Source organism: Cucumis melo, chromosome 5 (genome assembly GCF_025177605.1).
Source record: "Cucumis melo cultivar AY chromosome 5, USDA_Cmelo_AY_1.0, whole genome shotgun sequence".
NCBI lineage: Eukaryota > Viridiplantae > Streptophyta > Magnoliopsida > Cucurbitales > Cucurbitaceae > Cucumis > Cucumis melo.
In genome coordinates this window covers 11,163,557-11,179,558 of record NC_066861.1, presented here as the reverse complement: position 1 = coordinate 11,179,558, position 16,002 = coordinate 11,163,557, and the positions used below count along the sequence as shown (strand labels likewise).

At 33.6% G+C, this 16,002-nt stretch overlaps 1 protein-coding gene across 2 annotated transcripts; it reads right to left on the bottom strand.

The window, feature by feature from the left end:
- Positions 1 to 767: 767 nt before the first annotated feature.
- Positions 768 to 4,198, bottom strand: LOC103496991 (uncharacterized). Of its 2 annotated transcripts, XR_007820872.1 has the most exons (3): positions 4,062 to 4,198; positions 1,770 to 2,056; positions 768 to 1,694 (listed from the first exon to the last, which is right to left on the bottom strand). XR_007820872.1 is itself a non-coding variant. In XM_051084562.1 (2 exons), exon 1 carries the CDS (start codon positions 3,488 to 3,490, stop codon positions 2,444 to 2,446), a length of 1,047 nt encoding a protein of 348 aa, XP_050940519.1. In that variant the 5' UTR covers positions 3,491 to 4,016; the 3' UTR covers positions 768 to 1,694; positions 1,770 to 2,443. The 2 variants fall into 2 exon arrangements, 1 of the variants encoding a protein (XP_050940519.1); XM_051084562.1 differs by lacking the exon at positions 4,062 to 4,198 and having other exon boundaries at positions 1,770 to 4,016.
- Positions 4,199 to 16,002: the final 11,804 nt, after the last annotated feature.

Below are 16,002 nucleotides of genomic sequence, written 5' to 3'. Positions count from 1 at the left end.
CTTCTGAATCTGCATTTAGTATAGGTGGGAGAATTCTTGATTCCTTTCGTAGTTCTTTGACTCCTAAAACAGTTGAAACCTTGATATGTACGCAAAATTGGATTCGAGGCGGCTCGGTGTTATTAGATCTTCATCCACAACTTGAAGAGTTAGAGACTTATGAGAATATTGAGATAGGTAATTGATTGCTTTCTTTGTTTTCGACTAACATGTATTATACTAAATATATTTTTAATTTACTTTTGCATGATTTATTTTGTAGGGAACCCGTCATCCTCTATTATTTTGGACTAATGAATAGGATTTGGAAAAAGAGCATATCGATAATTAGTGTAAGTTTTTATAGCATTATATGTTATTACTTACATTATATGCAATTCTTATGTGTTTGTATTTTTTTTTTTTTCAAAAGAACCATCACTCAAAATCATCATCGTCGTGGCATATTGTGGAGGCCAAATTGGAATGTTTTTTTATTGAACCTTGAACATATTAATGTATTTTTAGTAGACATTATTTAATTTTGAACTTTTGAATCATTTTTCAATTTGAATGGACATTATTAGACATTATTGATATTCCTATTTTATGTGATTATTAATTTTTGTATGACTTTGAATTTTTGAATGTATTTTTAAATTTTAATGGACATTGCTATTTGTGTGATTAATTTTTTTAATGATTTTGAACTTTTGAATGAATATTATTGTAGACTTCAAATTTAAAAAGAATATGAAAATTTGGGTTGAAAGACTATGAAAATGATGGAAATTAAATTCTTACCAATATAAAATTTTAAAATACAATATAATTAAAAAAAAGACCAACCCGCCAACCCAACCCGGCCCAACCCGAATTTTTAGGGTTGGGTTGGGTTGGGTTGGGTTGACCCTTGAATATTGAACCGATAGGGTTCAAATTTTGCCAACCCGGTCACTTTGGGTTGGTCCACATTTTTCTCCAACTCGGCTTATGTACACCCCTATGGACAACTGTCTCACGTCGTCTACAGTTTATCTCGAGCGTATTATGATCATCCCACACAGTTTCTGATCGGTGAATGTTCTGATCATATAAAACGTCCGGATCAATTGGTCTTTGGTTTAATACATTATCTACACAAAAAAAAGTACAAATCAATGGCATTAAAGAAAGATGTCTAACTATCAGGTGCCTGTCTCCTTAACAAAGTACACCTCCATCGGTTATGACCAAGTTGACTACAGAATGAGCATCGTTGTTGAGCACTTTGTTCTGTCCAATCCATCTCGTTGTGATAACGTGAACTCTTTGATCTACCTGATTTTCTCAACAACGATGGATCTGGCAGTAAGACAGGCATACTTGTAGGTGTGATCCAATAATCTTCATGCGGTACAGGTTGAAACTGAGGCGCATAGCATGCAACGTAAGTTGATATTTTATAATAGTCCTCAACAAAGTCTTCATAGTTCATGTTAAACCGTGAACAAACTGCCATAAAATGCGACCATGGAATACCAAAGGCTTGTCACTTATTATACGAACAGTACCGCTCTGAAGCACTTAGCCTCAATATTTGGATATTTCCTTCTTTAGAATTTAATTCGTGACGTCCAGTTTTTACATGAAATATGCCTTCAGATCGATCATATGATTGTACTTCATGCTTACTGGATCTTACAGACCATTTTAATATTTTCTCAAGTGCATACCTGAAAATTGATGCAATTAGTATAACATGCACACCATAAGATCTATTACCAACTGTAAAGTTTAAAAATCCATACCCGGTATATTTATCTCGACGTTCCAACACAACTTTTATTTCCTCTCTCCTTTTTAAGTAACTCACACATTTGAAGAATGTAATTTGAGCTATAGCATTTATCGACAACATTCGAGCTCCTTTGAAAACTCCGTTCATGCACTCCGATAGATTTGTCGTCATCCACCCATACTGAAATCCTCCGTCATGTGCTTGAGTCCACTTCTCTATAGGAATGTCATCAAAAAAACTCATGCATCTACTGTTTATTCTCATTAGATCCTGAATGGCTTTATCAAACTTTCAGATCTGAAATTGACACCCGACACGGTAAGCATAATTCTTCAATGGTGTGAATTTATAGCTTTTGTAGAAATTACTGACAACATGACGTAAACAGAATCTATGATGACAATTCACTTCTGCCCATCCATTATCTAGATTGTTAACCGCCGATATAATGCCAGCATGTCGATCGGAAACTAAACATACCTCGTCGTGGGTCACAATTTGTTTTAGATGTTGTAAAAACCATCCCCATGAATCTGCAGACTCTTCTTCAACAACAGCAAATGCTAATGGTAGAATATGACCATTCGAATCAATAGATGTAACAATTAATAAATTTCCTCGATACTTGCCATACAGGTGAGTGCCGTCGATTTTGAATAAGTGGCCTACATCTACTAAAGGCTTCTATACAGGGACCAAATGCCCAAAATACCGATGATAAGATGACATGGCCTTCGATAGGTGTGGTTGTACCCTCCATTCAAGAAGTGTTCCAGGATTGGTATGCTTCACCATATATAAGCACCTAGGTAATAATTTGTACGACTCATCCCAATCGCCAAACACTTTGGCTACTGCTTTTTTTTTACCATCCCAAGCCCTACGGTAAGAAACATGATAGCCAAACTTTTCCTTGATCATGGATTGTAGTGACGCAACACTTATTGATGGTTTTTCTCTGACAGATTCAAAAAACTCTCGTGCAAGCATTGAAGAATCCAATTGCACATGACTTTGACTAAGTTCTGAGTAAAAGCAAGTATGTTGGTTAGATAACTTTGTGATCTCAAATAAACCATGAGATTTTTTCATTATTGCACGAAGTCTCCATTTGCAACATTCGTTCGACTTCTTACATCGGATGACCCACTTTGTCGGTGTAGACTCTACTACTTCATATGGTGCGTGACTCTTAATAGCAAAGCACTTAACCATATGTTGCATCATTTCTTTATTTTCACAAATCATTCCCGTGTACAATTTGGTGTTGTCGGTCACCATCGGAACTATGATTGGATCGTGTTCTTGAATGTCATCTACTGCATTCATGTCTAAATCAGTGAATGTATTGGATGGAACTCCATATTCACAGCCATTGAAATCCATCTCTTTAAATTCGTCATCAGTTTCTGTTCTAAACTCTGTGTATTCGTTGGTAGCTACCATTTCTTTTTCATGGCACACTAGTGGTGCATCTGACTCTAGGTCAACATCAACATATTTCGGTTCTACATTTAAGTTTATGGCCAAATCTACCATACTCACAGTCACATACAGATGCACCATGTTTGGAAACGACAGTGCAATTGAAAACATGGTGTTCATTTCTTGTTCGTTTGAAATAGGGAATGACATAAACCTTACTGTTTCAGATGCGGTTAAATTAGGGTGTCTATATATTATCTCTATCTGGCTTGAACCCATATCTACACCAAGTGATAATCCTACCATTTAGAGGAATTGTTCGAACACAATTCTACTATTTGAATTTATGCTAAAATTTCCACATGGAGGTTGATCGTAATCAACCCTATCAACACCGTCAATCATATGGTCATTTGTAAACAACAAAAATGATACATATTTGTTTGTCATTTTCTATATAGAAATAAAGACAAACAATAAAAATAATTAATTATTATAAAAACAATACTAGAATCAATACTAGAAAAAGCAGTTATATACAATATCATAATATAAATTAAACTTAAACATAATATACATATGATAATTAGAAAAAAAAAACAGTTATATACAATATCATAATACAAATTAAACCTAAACATAATATACATATGATAATTAGAAAAAAAAAACAGTTATGTACAATATCATAATACAAATTAAACCTAAACATAATATACATATGATAATTAGAAAAAAAAAACAGTTATATACAATATCATAATATAAATTAAACCTAAACATACATATTAAATAAATTCGACAATAACACAAAATCTGATAATATAATACAATAATATATTCAAATAAAAGTTACATTTACAAATAAATTTCATACCTAGATTTGTGAAAGAGGAAGATAGTGAAAGATATGATGGAGAATGAAATATATTGATAAGATGAGTTTTTTTTTTAGAATACCCGAGAGGAGGTTGAGAGGAGAAGAAGAGAGGAGAAACTTTTTGTGAAGGAAGAATGGAGGGTACGTAAAGGAGAACGAAGAAAAATCAGATATTTAAAAGGGTTCAAAAATGATCTCCACCGTTACTTTTTCTAGCACACTATCCATATCCACCGCTGCTTTTTCTAGCGCGTTGCATGCATCACGGGTCCTAAAAGGGCGAGTCTTTTTTCTTTTAAAATAGAAAAGACTCGCCCAATTTTCTTTTTTTTTTTCTTCTAAAATACAAAAGGGCGAGGACTCGCCCTATTTTCTTTTTTTTTTTCTTTTAAAATACATGAACTCGCCCTCCTAAAAATGTTTTTAAAAAAATAAAAAATCGTAAACAACATAATTTTGGTAATAAGTTTTCAAACAAACTTATTTTGGTAATAAGTTTTAAAAATAACCATATTTTGGTTATTAACCCTATAAATACATGCATACATAAATATATACATGCATATATACATGCATCCATAAATATATACATGCATATATACATACATCCATAAATATATACATGCATATATACATACATACATAAATATATACATCCATATATACATACATACATATATATATGGAGTCATTTCAAAAATATAAAAAAAGCGTCAAAATATTTACACTATATACAACAATTCCAAAAACGGAAAAAGCCTAGAGGTCTACCGTGTAAAATATCAAAAATGTCTCATCAACCACACCGTCAACAACGCGCACGTAATATATTTGCGATCGTTTAGATATGGCTACAATTTATAAGCAATCGTTTAGATATAGCTATAATTTATACACGATCGTTTAAATATGGCTACAATTTATACACGATCGTTTAGATATTGCTATAATTTATCTTTTCAATTCCACCGTTCAATTTTGTTACACGATCGTTTAATTTGGTTACATTTAAATTTGGTTACACGATCGTTTAGATTTGACCTAAATCTAAATGATTTTTTTTTAATTTGGTACACGATTTTTTTAATTCATTTGGTACACGATCGTTTAGATTTCTTTACATGATCGTTTACTTTTTTTACACGACCGTTTACCTTTTTTTACACGATCGTTTACCTTTTAGTACATGATCGTTTACCTTTTTTTACATGATCGTTTACCTTTTTTACACGATCGTTTACATTTGGCTACTCTAATCCAAATGTTTTTTTTTTCAATATTCTTTATACACGATTTTTTTTACACAATCGTTTACTTTTTTTTAAGCGATCGTTTACATTTGGATACTCCAATCTAAATGTTTTTTTTTTTCAAAATTCTTTATACACAATCTTTTATTTTTGTTTTATACGATCGTTTACTTTTTTTACACGATCGTTTACATTTGGCTACTCCAATCTAAATGTTTCTTTTTCAAGATTCTTTATACAGGATTTTTTATTTTTTTACACGATTGTTTATTTTTTTACACAATAATTCACTTTTGGCTACTCCAATCTAAATGATTTTTTCAAGATTCTTTATGCATGATCTTTTAGATTTTGCTATTTTTTATACACGATGTAAAGAAAAGAAAAAAAATAAAGACGATGGAAAAAAAATCGCAGCGAAAAAAGAAGAGGAAAAGTAGAAAGACGATGGAAAAGCAAAAAAAAAAAGAGGAAAAGAAGAAAAATGATGAAAAAAGAATTGAAAAATAAGAAAGATGATGAAAAGAAATTACAGAAAAAAAATAGGAAAGAAGAAAGACGAAGTCGTAGGAGGAAGACGATGAAAGAAATAGTAGAAGGAAGATGAATCGCGAGGAAGAAAAGAAGATGGAAGGGCAAACCTGGAATATTTAAAAAATGGCTAACTTTATTAGTTTTGTAATATGGGCTATAAATAGTTTGGTATTTTGTCACATTTACAAAAGTTTCCATGACCCACAAAGTTCTTTTCTTTTTGCATTTTTTTAAAATTTATTTTGACGTTTCTCATTTTCAATTTTTTTGTTTTCTTTTACATTATTTTTAGCTTCTTTTCTTTTTCTAAAGAATTGTTTCTCAAAATTTTTATTTCTTTTCTTTTTCTCTCTCTTTTTTTCTCTTTCACGTTTTTTTTTTCATTTTCTTTTTTTTAATTATTCTGTCACACCTTTCTTTCAAGCTAAATTTTTTTTCGCATTTTTTCTTTTATTTTTCTTTTAATAACTTATCTCATTTTTTTCATAGGAGTGAACCTATAAGAGTGTGCAGATGGAGCGCTTGAACAAACTTGAAGATGAAGCACACCAAGCTTGATTGAAGATGGAGAAGCGAGACTATACCAACATATCAACTGAACACATGGAAGAGGATGATTCTATCGACTTTAACCACATTAAACATGAAGATGATGATTCTATCGACTTTAACCACATTAAACATGAAGATGATGATTCTATCGACTCCAACCACATTGAAGATGAAGATGGTGATCCTATCGACTGCAACTGCATTGAAGATGAAGATGATGATCCTATCGACTGCGACCACATTGAAGATGAAGATGATGATCGTCTTGGTTACGCCGCATTGAAGATAGAGATGATGATCATTTTGGTTGCGTTGCATTGAAGATGAAGATGATTATCGTCTCGGCTGCGTCGTATTGAAGATAAAGATGAAGATTGTCCTTTCAGCCACGATTGCATTGAAGATGATGATCGTCTCGATAGCGTCACATTGAAGATGAAGATGAAGATGATCCTCTCAGCAGCGATTGCATTGAAGACGAAGATGAAGATGATCCTCTGGCTGCAGTCACATTGAAGACGAAGATAAAGATGATCCTTTCGACTGCGGTCGTATTGAAGGTGAAGATGATGATCCTCTTGGTTGCAACATATGACAGAAGATGAAGATCCTCTCGAAAACAACACATAAAAGAAGAAAATGAAGATCCTATTGGCAGCAACGCATTAAAGATGAAGATGAAGATCCTATCGACAACAATGCATCGAAGATGATGATGATGATGATCCTCTAGGCTGCAGCATATTGAAGATGATGATGATGGTCCTTTTGACTGTAACACATTGAAGATGGATGGTCCTCTTGGATGCAATACATTGGAAATGAAGAAGATGATCCTCCTGGTTCCAACACATTGGAGAGGAGACAAAGCTCGCTCCCTCAATCAAGCCTAAAGCCTTCGAACTTAAGCTTAAAGAAGTAACATGAAGCTTTTGATCTTAAGGAAGACGAAGCCTTCTAATATGTATATAATGAAACATCAATGAAGCTTTAAAGTCTTGGGGAAAATGAAGCCTTCGAACTTGAATATCCCAAGACTTAGACCAGAAATAACAACAGTGCCTTTAGGAATTGGGAAGACCCAAGCAGATCCCCTTGAAGAATATTTAAATGTCCACTTTAAGAGGGTAGACAATTAAACACCCTTGCGATCTTCTTTTCATGAGCCAACTTTAGAATCAACTTCTTCAACATGAAACACTTTTCAACAAGGTGACTAATGACTCGATGGTACTTATAGTATTTAGGATCATTTACTTTTCTTGCTTGTTTTGGTCGTTTGCATTCTGGCAGTTGAATAAGTTGCTTCTCTAGCAGTTGGTCTAACATGTGGTTGACTTTCTTGCATAATTGACTTCACTTTGTCAACATTCTTGATAGTGTGTGTGAGACTGGATTCAGCATTGTCACGACTCTCGATGTGATTCTTTAGCGATGCAATCTCGAAATCCCTTTCTTCAACTGCCTTCATGAGCATGTTAACCTTCTATTCGAGCGTTGTCATTCTATCTTCGCTTGTATCCCCGTTAGTCACCATAACTAACATTATATTTGGATGAGGCACCTCCTCGTTTGAGCGTCTAGAGGACGAGTTGTGTTTATCAATCACAGGATTTTCTGTAACGCCCCGAATTTTCGAGGTAAATTCTATCATTTTGTGCGATTTTTTTTAATTTAAAATTTTGGTGTAAATTCTCGGTTTCCTTCGAAGAGGATAGAAAAAAGAAATTAGGGATACGAATTTCTTTAAATTTAATATTTTGTAAATTGATATAATAATAATATAATATTAATTATATTATTATTAATATTATTTATTATTATTATTATTATTTAATATTAATATAATTATTATTATTTAACATTAATAATATCATTATTATTTAATATTATATTTATTTTTGATATTATATTTATTATTTAATATTAATATTATTATTATTATTATTATATATATTTATTTATTTTTTAAAAAAACTAACCCTAGCGCGCCCCCCCCGACATCTCCTTCTTCTTCTCCTGCGTTCTTCAACCGACCAACCCAACCGCCGCCTTACATCCATTTGCTCCTCCGTCCGCATGTCCTCGCCCGCCTTCCGACCACACACAGCCATCTCTCCATCCATTTCTCTCCGTTCTCTGTCCCCGTCTCTGTCGTCGCCTCCGTCTCAGCGTTGAGTAGCAGTCGTGGCTACCCCCCTCCATTTCTGATCTCCTCTCAGGCTCACGGGGCCAGCCACCGGCGTGCGCCCTTCCGTCGATCGTCCGCCGTGTTGAAGTAGAGCCGGTCGTCGAACTCCTTCAAACCGCGGAGCGTCCCCGTCGTCGAACGCCCGAAGACCGTCGCTCGTGGTTGCCCCAGTTTCAAGCTGACCCGACCTGAGAACCCGCATCAAATCTGACCCGCAATTCAAGCCGCAAATCCAAGCTGAGCCGAGCCACGAGCCGAGCTGCGAGCAAAGTCGAGCCGAGGACTGAGTCGAGCCGCTAGCCGAGCCAAGCCGAGTTGAGCCGTGAGCCGCGAGCCGCGAATCGAGAGCCAAGCTGAACTAAGCCAAGCCGAGCCGAGCCGAGCCGATCACCTCCAAGCCAAGCCGAGCTCCCTGTTTACCGAGCCACCTAAGCCTTCCTTCCTCCACTTCGGGTCACGGTGAGTCTTCAGTAAGGATTGTTTTTTATGAATTTCCTCATGGTGCTATAATCGATACGAGTTTAGATGTTCAAGTAAGACATGGTCCTACTTTTCGTTCCTTGAAGGTATTAGGGAGTTGACGCTCAAATTCTCGGGTTTCGTGGCAGGCTTATTTGGAGATAGTTTTCCTTTTCTCGGGTAAGTCAACAGATGTTGCTTAGGACCATTTAAAAATGACTTCTACTAGTATCATCGATTAAAACATTTGTGTTTTCGTTTAGGTGATCCGTTGAGTGTGGGCCGATCGAGGGGCATAACCAATGTCAGGTAAAGGATTTCCTACTACTGGACCTCGAATCGAGGCTGGAAACGTAGTAATCCACAGGGGATTACATGTTAGTAACTGTACTGAATGAATTGATGCATGTTTGACTATTAAGTATCGCTGTTATGCTTTTGTCTGATGTAACGGTAACGTGACCGCTAGTAGTAGCTTGTGTGCCATCGGTTGTAAGGAGTTATTTACGGATAGAAACCGATGCCCGGATGTTCTGTATATTGTAGTTATGTAATGGGCTACGTTGTGGACTGAAATTGTATGTCGATGGACTTTAAAGTCTTAAGGTTAGGTATGTGGTAGTTTATTGTCTGGATATTGATCATGGAGTTATATCGTGGAAAGACTATGGGTCCGATTCTGATTTGACTGGTTGATTGGATCTAAAGAATATCACAATGATGTGTGAATTGGATACGCATGTAGCAATTGAGGCTATGGTTGTTTAAACCTATACTCTCTGACTGACGAAGTCTATGACGAGATTGCAATATGAACGTTGTCAGAGCGTGATTGTCATAGACAGTTTAGTATGAACTGAGGGGTAACGGTTAGCTTCATCTATGGGGTAGTGTACCTTACTGATAGGTGTATCCTTCGGGATCACCAGACTGATACGTGCATCCTTCGGGATCACTAGACTGATATGTGTATCCTTCGGGATCACTAGACTGATACGTGCATCCTTCGGGATCACGAAACTGATATGTGCGTTCTACGGAACCACTAGACTGTTTACGTAGGGTACCCTTGAATAGAAAGTTAACGGTTGTTCCCTAACGGGCCCAGTAGTGGGTCCCTTACTGGGTATATTTTATAATCACCCTTTTTCCTCTTTGACTTTTTAGGTAAGGGCACAGTGAGAGGCAGACCGACGAGGGGTAAGAAGGATGCATGAAGCCCATATGGACGCGTCTGGTTTTCTTTATGCTTCCACTGATGTATTTTGTTACTCGTTATTTTCATTGTCGGGTCGAGTCATGTTTAGAATATTTGGTTGTGATTTTGTTGTTGATGAGATGAGTACTGTATTTTGGAACTCTCGTGATTTTAATTTAAAATAGGGCCCGAAAGTGTTTTGTTTGTATTATATCTAAAACGTTTTTAATGAATCGTAACCGGTTCTTTATGAGTATCTGTTATGTGGTCGAGTCTTGGTACTCAGTAGTGACCTCAGCTTAGTCCGGAAAGTTGGGTCGTTACATTTTCTTTGATTACAATTCCACCTTTTGGTGCCTTTGACATTTGTTTCCAAATATTCTTTGTGACCTCAAAGGGTGGCATATCCTTAGATAATCTTGTCTCCCTTGAGCGGCTGCGAGTATTTGGTCGCTTACTAATGTCGCTTAGAGCTTTGAAAGTGTTGTCTTCAAATGTTCTTCAAAAAGAGAAAGAGATGAAAGGTAGAGACGGTCCCACTGGAGGTGCCAAACTTTTCACACGAGATTTCTGGAGAAATATAATTCATGGAATTAAACTTCGTATATTGATTTATGTATTGTGGATACAATCTCTAGTATTTACTCATTTGATGTTTTCTCTTGAATACAAAATAGAACTTAGACTTCTTAGTCTTCAATCTTCAGGATGTTGTGGTTGTAAGTTAATTCGAGCTTCAATTTTCTGTCATCCAAGGAAAGTTTAATCTTCTAAAGCTTCAATCTTTCAAAAGATGATGATCTCGAGATTGATAAGAATTTGCACGTCTTGAGAACTTTTAAAAGTTTGAATCTTCAATTCTTTAGAGCTTCAATTCTTGCTTCAATCAAAAGATCCCTAAAATGAATATGACAAATGTCTCTATTTATAAAGAAATTTCATGGGATTTATGTAGGCTTAGGCTCCTTTACTTGTTGGGCTTAGGCCTGAGTCATTTGCTTGTTGCGCTTGGACTTAGGCCCATTTTCTTGTTGGGTCTAGGCTCGGGCCCATTTGCTTGTTTTGCCCAATTTTTATATTTAGAGCATGAATTAGGTTGGATATAAGAAAACTTAACTACCCAAGTCCAATCAAATTATAATCATCATAATTTGTTGTGATGACGTGACACAATTTAATTGGTCAAAAATTCTTATTCAACAAAATTATCTCTTCAAATAATCTCTAAAATTCAAACTACATTCTCGAATAATTTGAGAATATTAAACAGGAACAATTATCTTAAAATTTTGGGATGTCACAAAAAAAATAATGGATAGTATACCATATATAGTAAAGTTGGGTTTATATACCAAATGTCAACCTTAAACTCTATGCCTATATAGATTCAGATTTTGAAGGGATTTAAATAAAAGAAGATACCTAACAGGGTATTGTGTTTCCTATTTAGCACTAATCAACTAAGTTAGAAAGCCACGTTGCAACCAGTTGCTTTATCAATCACATAGGCAGTGTTCATTAACTTTCGAAAGTAATAAAGGAAGCTTTATGGCTAAAAAGACTTCTAATTGACTTCGAAATCCAACAAACAACAGTGAAATTTTCTTGTGATAATCAAAGTCTCATACATATCTCTGAAATCTAGTGTGTCACAACAAAACAAAATGGGTTGATATAAATTTTCGTTTTGTTCGATATCAGATTGAGAAATGAGATGTAGATATGTTTCAAAGGTGCATACCTCATATAATGCAGCCGATATGTTTACGATACCAATCATAATTTCATTGGTGCTTTTAAGTTTCTTGGCTTTGACCTACAAAAGAAAAAGGTTTTAGAAGGTTAGATTGAATGGATATTTAAAGATTTTGAAGAAATTTATTGGTTGGTTTTAAGGTGGAGACTAATAAAATGTAAACCCAAATGTTTTTATTCCCTTAACAAACTCTCTAAAATTATGTAGTCAACTCTTCAAGCTACGAAAGGGAGATTTAGATATCAGAGGAACATAGAATAGTTTTTACAAACTTAGAAAAGAAAGAATGGTGCAGTCATTTAAAATTTTTCAAGATTCAAGTATAGCATCATTTGGTCCAACCACTCTTTAAACTATGATTCTTCATTTTATTTTTAAAAAGAAATACTTTAATTCTTAATCAAATTAAAAAAATCTAAAATTTTTAATACTATTTTTTTAATTTTCAAAATCAAGTACGATTATTATCTATATCAACGGAGAGAAGTGGATTAAAAAACAAAGAAATTATAAGTAGAAATAATATTTATAAGTGTAGTTTTCAAGAATCAAATGATTATCAATCAGGGGTCTAATGTTATGTAATTTTAGGTCCCATTTTTTTTACAATACATAGGGGTGGAAGAATCGAATCTCTAGTTAACTTTAAGGTTGATAGTATAAAATATGTCAATTAATAGTACAACCTCTACTTTTAGGCCACATTTGATAATTAGTGTTTAAACTCAATGGCAATATTTGTAGTCTTACTATATGATTTATAATTTTAAGAATTGTTTTTTAACTTTTAAGCTTAGGGTTAAAGTGTGTTATCTATTTAAATGAACATTTAAGAATTTTTGTGTGGGGGCGGCGTAATAAATTTAAATGTGCAAAAGTAGGATTGCTATTTTATGAGTTTAGGCATTAAGTAGGCAACTAAAGAAATATATATATATATATAATGTTTTCTTTTTTATTCTTTCCTTCTTTTTCTAAATAATGGTCTAAAATCTAAAGATTTTGAAAATTTTGAAAAGTGTGTTTTATTTGAATATGAAAATCATGAGTTAACATTAAAAAATATGTAAATTGTAACTCATGGATAGACTTTAAAATATAAAATTAATAATTGTGATAGATAATTAAGAAGAGCGAAAATTATGAATAGGAAAATGATGGTTTGTGTATTACAGAACAAAAGAAATTGATTTATTTACCTTATCACCAATTTGAAAACAATGCTCTATTCCATCTAAAATTGAAATAGGTGGTTAAATTTCTAAATGATAAAGAAACAAATAGAAAGGAACATGGGGATGAAAAAGGGTTGAACAAAACTCTTGTACAACAATAGGAAAAATGAAGATGTTACAAGTTTCTTGAAAATGTTGTTTCATCTAACTCTTCTATAAAAAGTTTTGATATTTCAATGATCATTAATTTATTTTTTTTTTATTTATTTATTAAAATTATTTAACTAGAAATTTTTTTTTTTATGACTTATATTTATGATATTGTTTGTGTGTCAATAATTAAATATAATTAAATGATCCTTAATTTATTTTTATTTATTTGTTTACAAAAATTATTTAACTAATAAAAATTTGTTTTTTTATCACTTATATTTATGACATTGTTTGTGTGTAAGGGTGAAAGAATTTAATTTATATATGACTTGAGAAATTTTTATTTAAATATTCTATTTGCAAAATTTGTGCAAGAGTGTGTAGTGTTATTTAATGGGTCTTTTCAAAAATATAATAAAGCGGCAAAATATTTACATTGTATAAAAAAATTTCGAAAATGAAAAAAAGTCTAGAGGCTCAATGTGGAAAATACCAAAAATGTCTCATCAACCACGCTGTCAACAATGCACATAATATATTTAGTAAACGATCATTTATATTTGGCTATTGTTTGGTACACGATCGTTTAGATTTGATCATTTAGATTTAGTTACATGATTGTTTAGATTTTGGTAGCCAAATCTAAATGATTTTTTTTTCAAGATTTGGCTATCCCAATCTAAACAATTTTTTTAAGATTCTTTATGCAGAATCATTTAGATTTGGCTATTTTTTTTGTACACAATCATTTAGATTTGGCTACCCAAATCGTCGTTTTTCCAGTCTTTTATACACTACAAGAAATTCTAGATCTCCAGACGTCGTTTTACACCGTCGGAAGATATGGCGTCGGGAGTTCGGGTCTCTCTTGATGCACAAATTGAGGTGTCGGAAGAGGGAAGAATTTCCGACGCTTTACTTAAAGCATCAGGAGAGGCAAGAATTTCCGACACTTACTTAAAGCGTCGAGAGTTCTCGGATATATTCCGACGCTTTAAGTAAAGCGTCGAGAGTTCTTGGATATATCCCGACGCTTTACAAAGCATCGAGAATTCTTGGATATATCCCAACACTTTAAGTAAAACGTCGGAAATTCTTGGATATATCCCGACGCTTTAAGTAAAGCGTCAGGAATTATTGGATATATCCCAACATTTTAAGTACAACGTCGGGAGTTAGCCTTTACAAAACTCTTCCCTCTTCACAGATCTACAAAGAAGGAAAAAGGGATGGGTAGAAATGAAGTGCACTAGAGTTGTCCATTGCTCTATCCGCCACTGCCACTACCTCCATCTTCGTTTCTGTCACGATCTCTTGGTTGGAGGTAATTCAAAGTTTAAAATCCTAAATACAAACTCACTTTGAATTTGTTCTTGATTTCATTTTCTATTAGTGAGTTTCCTTTTTTTTAATTGTAACTCTTCCAATATTTCTTCTTGATTTCTGTTTTTGTTATATTCAAGAGTTTGGAATGGGGTTGTAATTGCTCTTCATGTTCTTGGCAACAATGGTGAGTTTAGACAGGTAAAGTATGGTTTTTTTGTTTACTTACTGCTAATGTGTCTGCAAAAAAAAGAGATGGAAGTTGAAAAAAAGGAGATGGAATGGATGATGCATTAAAGACGATGATGAAATGGAGGTTGAAGAAGGAAGTTGAAGAAGATGATGAAATGGATGGTTACCAAGCAATGGAGATGGAGATGGAAGGTATTTTTTTAAAAAAAAAATAGAGAACTTCCTGATGCACAAAATAAAGCGTCGGGAGATCCTAGACATATTCCAACGCTGTATACAACGTCAAGATATGTGTAGGTACAACGCTAGAATATGTCTAGGATCTCTCGACGCTTCATTTTGGTGCGTCGGGAAATTTTGTCCCCGATTCATTTTGCCTAACTTCCGTTCCGACATGCATTTTGGTGTTGGGAAATCCTTTCCCGACAATTTTGCGTATATCTCCTAACGCTTTTGCGCATCGGGAGATCTCCCTTTTCTTGTAGTGATATTTATTACACGATTTTGAACAATCAAATAAGAAAGCTTGAAAAAAAATAATACACGATAAAACAAATAACAGTTAAAAAAAATAATACACGATAAAGCAAATACCAGTTTGAAAAAAAAAAAGAAAAAGAAAAGAAACAAACAAAGATAGAAGAAAAGAAAAAAAAAGCTTTTATATTTATTACACGATTTTTGAACAACCAAATAAGAATGTTTGAAAAAAATAATACACGATGAACCAAATAACAGTTTGGAAAAAGAAAAAGAAAAGAAACAGACGATGGAACAGACGAAGATGGAAGAAAAGAAAAAAGACGATGTAACACACAAAGAGGAGAAGAAAGACGGAAGAACAAATCTGAAATATTTAAAAATAACTAATTTTATAGGTTTTATTATACGGACCGTAAATATTTTACCGGTTTGTTATATTTATGAAAGCTTCCCCTTTAATTATCTATAAATTAGTTTTCAAATTTTATTTTAATTTATAACCTACCATAGAATTAATTAATGTTAACAAAATATACTTTTAATAGTTTTGCAAATAAAAGATAAGCAATGTTTTAGTGGCAGTGATTGGATTAAGTTTTAAGGGCAGGCTTATTTCAGGGACCTACAACCTAATTGAATTTTACCCTTAGTAATGTGCAAAACCTAAAACAA

Coding starts and splice junctions, on each gene's coding strand:
- LOC103496991 (XM_051084562.1), bottom strand. CDS start 3,490: ATGGTAGGATTATCACTTGGTGTAGATATGGGTTCAAGCCAGATAGAG.